The sequence below is a fragment of the Sinocyclocheilus rhinocerous genome, unplaced genomic scaffold (assembly GCF_001515625.1).
Source record: "Sinocyclocheilus rhinocerous isolate Xijiao unplaced genomic scaffold, SAMN03320098_v1.1 scaffold5, whole genome shotgun sequence".
NCBI lineage: Eukaryota > Metazoa > Chordata > Actinopteri > Cypriniformes > Cyprinidae > Sinocyclocheilus > Sinocyclocheilus rhinocerous.
In genome coordinates this window covers 597530-601462 of record NW_015661874.1, presented here as the reverse complement: position 1 = coordinate 601462, position 3933 = coordinate 597530, and the positions used below count along the sequence as shown (strand labels likewise).

Here is a 3933-nt window from a genome sequence, read left to right as displayed (position 1 = left end):
GCAGGAGCATTTCTTACATTGACTGTTGTGCAATTTTTTTTTTTTTTTTTTTTTAACAATATTCAGAATATCTTGATATTTATATAATTGTTTAAAATGTTGAAATACAGTAAAAAAAATATTGTTGAAATATTTTTATATGCACTAGTATTCAAAAGTTTGGGATTGATTGATTGATATATTTTTATTTGTTCATTTATTTATTTATTTTGTTTTTAAAAGAAATCACTTAGGCTCACCAAGGTAGAGTTATTTTAGTAAACTAAAACTGAAATTAAAAGTAAAAAATACATAAATAATTAATTAAATAAATGTTAACTTAAATCAAATAAAATACAAATAAATAAAAAAACCATTTCAACTATTTGCCAATGCAACATTTCTCATTTTAATGTAGTTCAACCTGATGTACTTAAATAACTAAAACTAAAACTGAAATAAATAAATAAAACAATTTCTAAAAATAATATAGACATATATAAATTAGATAAGAACTACTAAAAATAACAAAAATACACAACAAAAATTAATAAAATTTGACTAAAACTCAAAATAAAAACAGAAAATATACAAATAAAAACTGATTCAAAATATTAATAAAAACTATAATAATATTGCAATGATTATAAAATAGTACTGCTCCAAAGCTTAATTTATTTGATCAAAAATACAGTATTTTGTAGCATTACAAAATATTTGTAGCTTTATAAATATCTTTACTGTTACTTTAGATCAATTTAATGTGTCCTTGCTATAAAAAAAAAGTATTAATTTCTGTCAAAAATACACTGACTTCAGACTTTTGAACTGTAGCGTATTATAATATATTCAATGCCTTTTATTTATATACACCAATAAAACAATACATAATAACTAGATATGTACATTTTCTGAAGAAAATGTGAGTGGCATTGTTCTAATAAACCTGTGTTTATTTTTACTATAACATTTAAAATAATAAATTAAATATATATTGCCAACAAAAACCTAATTTATGAACATATCATAAATATTAGATGTATAACCCAGATGGTTAGATGGTTTACCATGATATATTAACAGCACAGCATGCTATTGCCTCATATCATGTCCAAAAATTATGGTAATATGATTATATTTTTTGTAAGTATTAGTCCAGCCAGTCGAGTCTGAGGCAGGCGGGAGGTTTAAAGGTGACCTCAGCGCTCATGACTCATTCATTAGTGAGCTTAATTAGTGCCGTAATCAACACTCACTTCCTCTGATTACAGGAAAAAGCAAGAAGAAGGATAAGTGTAAGAACGGCCAGATGTTCCCGCTGAGCGAGACCCAGTACTGCCCCTGTGACAAATACAACGCCCAGCCGGTGGGAAACTGGTCTGACTGCATCCTGCCCGAGGGCCGCGTGGAGAGCGCCGTGGGCATGAAGGTCCAGGGAGATGTTAAAGAGTGCGGACAGGGCTACCGCTACCAGGCCATGGTGTGCTACGACCAGGACAACAAGCTCGTGGAGACGTCACGCTGTAACAGTCATGGTAAGAAGTTCATCATGTGACTCTGAGCAGAGAGTTGACGTCTCATTAGGACGTAATTATAGTTAGCTGACAGTGCTAAGTAACCTTCCTGGACTTCACTAAACTAATTTATATTAATAAACCTAGCTAAGCCATGGTATAAATTCCCATCCTGTGAAGATTTGATGGTTAAGCTGTTTGGCTTTACAGACATACTAAGCCTCTTCCCCCTCTCAGATTTTTTAGTCAAGTGGATTCTTAAACATCCGCTTGAAAAATCTTGGAAATATATACATTTTAAATATTGTTTTTGAAAATGTATTTGAAAACTAAAAAGTAATTGTTTAATTTTATTATTTTATTTTATTTTATTTTATTTCCAGCCAGTCGTAATATCTAGCGTAGCGTTAGTTCTGGCAGGTCACGTTAGTCAAGCTCGCATCAGCTGACTTTCAGCTGATCCCCATCAACCTATGGGAATACGACACCTATCTAAGCATTCATAATTAAGGTCCCTGAGTATTATCAGCAGTTTTCGCATTGCTCAATAGCTAATTACCCTCCTCCATCCCCAACTCCTCCTCTGTCAGTCGGGATTCAGCCTTCTGATTCTCCTTTGAATCAGACCAATTCTAAAATGTGTACATAACATTATTGAACTTTAACGATATCTGCAATACATTTATGTTGGTTCTGTTCTGTTTACCCTAGGGGGGTTATCGCTGCTCTCCCTGCTCTCATCCATGCTAAGCTGCATGGATGCGCAGGGACAGTGGTCCTGACAGAAATAGCATTTAATGAATGTTTTAAACATGAAATTAATACTTTTAATTTTTTTCCAATATAGAATTCAAATATAGTATTTAATGGTTATATTATTTAAATATGTTTTATTTAAAGCTGATAATCTCTTAAAAATAAAGGTGCTTCGCGATGCCATATAAGAACCTTTTTGTCTAAATGGTTCCATAAAGAACCTTTAACATCTGAAGAACCTTTCTGTTTCACAAAAGGTTCTTTGTGGCGAAAGAAGGTACTTCAGCTTATAAAAAGGTAAGAAAGAGATGGTTCTTTAAAGAACCTTTGACTGAATGGTTCTTTGTGGAACCAAAAATGGTTCTTCTATGGCATCGCTTAAAGAACCTTTTGAAGCACCTTTATTTTTAAGAGTGTGCTTGTAGGATTTAAAACTGGAGCTTCATAAAATAATTATTTTATTTTATACTGAAATTTCAGTCATTCACAATTCATTTTTAAGTCCAAATTGCAGCTTATTCTGGCTAAGCGTGACATCTAAGGACAGATAAATCACACCTTCAATTGATCATGTGTTGTTTCATCTCTATTAATTCGTCTCTGTCTACAACTTCCTCTCTCTCGTGACCTTTCCTCTACTCCGTCTTTAGCTGATCTCCTCTCTCTGTTCGTGAATCTTTTGCTGCATTGCTCACTTAAATCTTGTTATTTGGATGACGAGCGGACCGGTACGAGTGCCAGGCGATGCTCGGTTGACTTTGTCCTCTGCCCGAGTGTCTGTTGCTCCCTGCTGATCTGCAGGTATAAATCTCCGGCCCTCATTAAAGACCGCAGGCTGTCCCGGGACCGGCCTAATCAGAGCTGACATTAACCACTGACAGATACTCTTGCTTATACAGCACACGGCCCATGCGGGGTTAGGAATCGAGAACGGGTTCTTATTCAGCCCGAATACATTTTTAAAAAATGCTTTTAATTTTTTATATTTATATATTTAGTATTCGTATTTATGATATTAATATTTTTCAATTTATATATATCTTTATATTTAATGTTTTATATATTTTTAATAACTTATCATTTTAATTTATATATTTATGTAAAAATATAATATGCTATAATAACACTAGGGCTGTCAAAAATAATGCATGAACTTTTGTGATTTATATTTATAATAAAATAAAATAAAATAAAAAAATAATAAAATTAAATAATAAAATAAAATAAATTAATGACTACATAAAATCTGTCACTTGCCAGTTAACTAGTAACTTTTAGTAGGAAATGCAACATAAATATATGGTTTAATTTGAACTGCAATAACTAACGTCTAACCCTAACACAAGTAATGATTTATTTTTAAGACATAAATTGCAATAGAATCTCTTTACTAGATGAGTCACATGATACTAATGAGCTACTGTATGTTAATAGTAACGCTTGACTGGGCAAGCATCAATAATGAATACTGATAATAATGATGATTTGATGTTATTCGGGCTGATCAGCAGCCCACGTTTAAAAACTGTGAGATGAGTCGTCACCGATAGCCTCGTGGGCAGCGCGTCGACATGTATTGCCATTGTGCTTCGGGCGTCCCGTGTTCGAGTCCCGGCTCGCGGACCTTTCCCGATCCCATCCCCCCTCTCTCTCCCACTTCGCTTCCTGTCTCACTATTTATCCT

At 33.1% G+C, this 3933-nt stretch overlaps 1 protein-coding gene across 1 annotated transcript in view; it reads left to right on the top strand.

Moving 5' to 3' along the window:
• The window catches only part of LOC107726647 (thrombospondin type-1 domain-containing protein 7A-like), an 88853-nt gene that overhangs the window by 52049 nt on the left and 32871 nt on the right, over positions 1–3933 (top strand). Inside the window, exon 13 of the mRNA XM_016536309.1 lies at positions 1251–1514. Within this exon, the coding sequence (XP_016391795.1) occupies positions 1251–1514 (264 nt within the window). The remainder of the gene's footprint in view (positions 1–1250; positions 1515–3933) is intronic.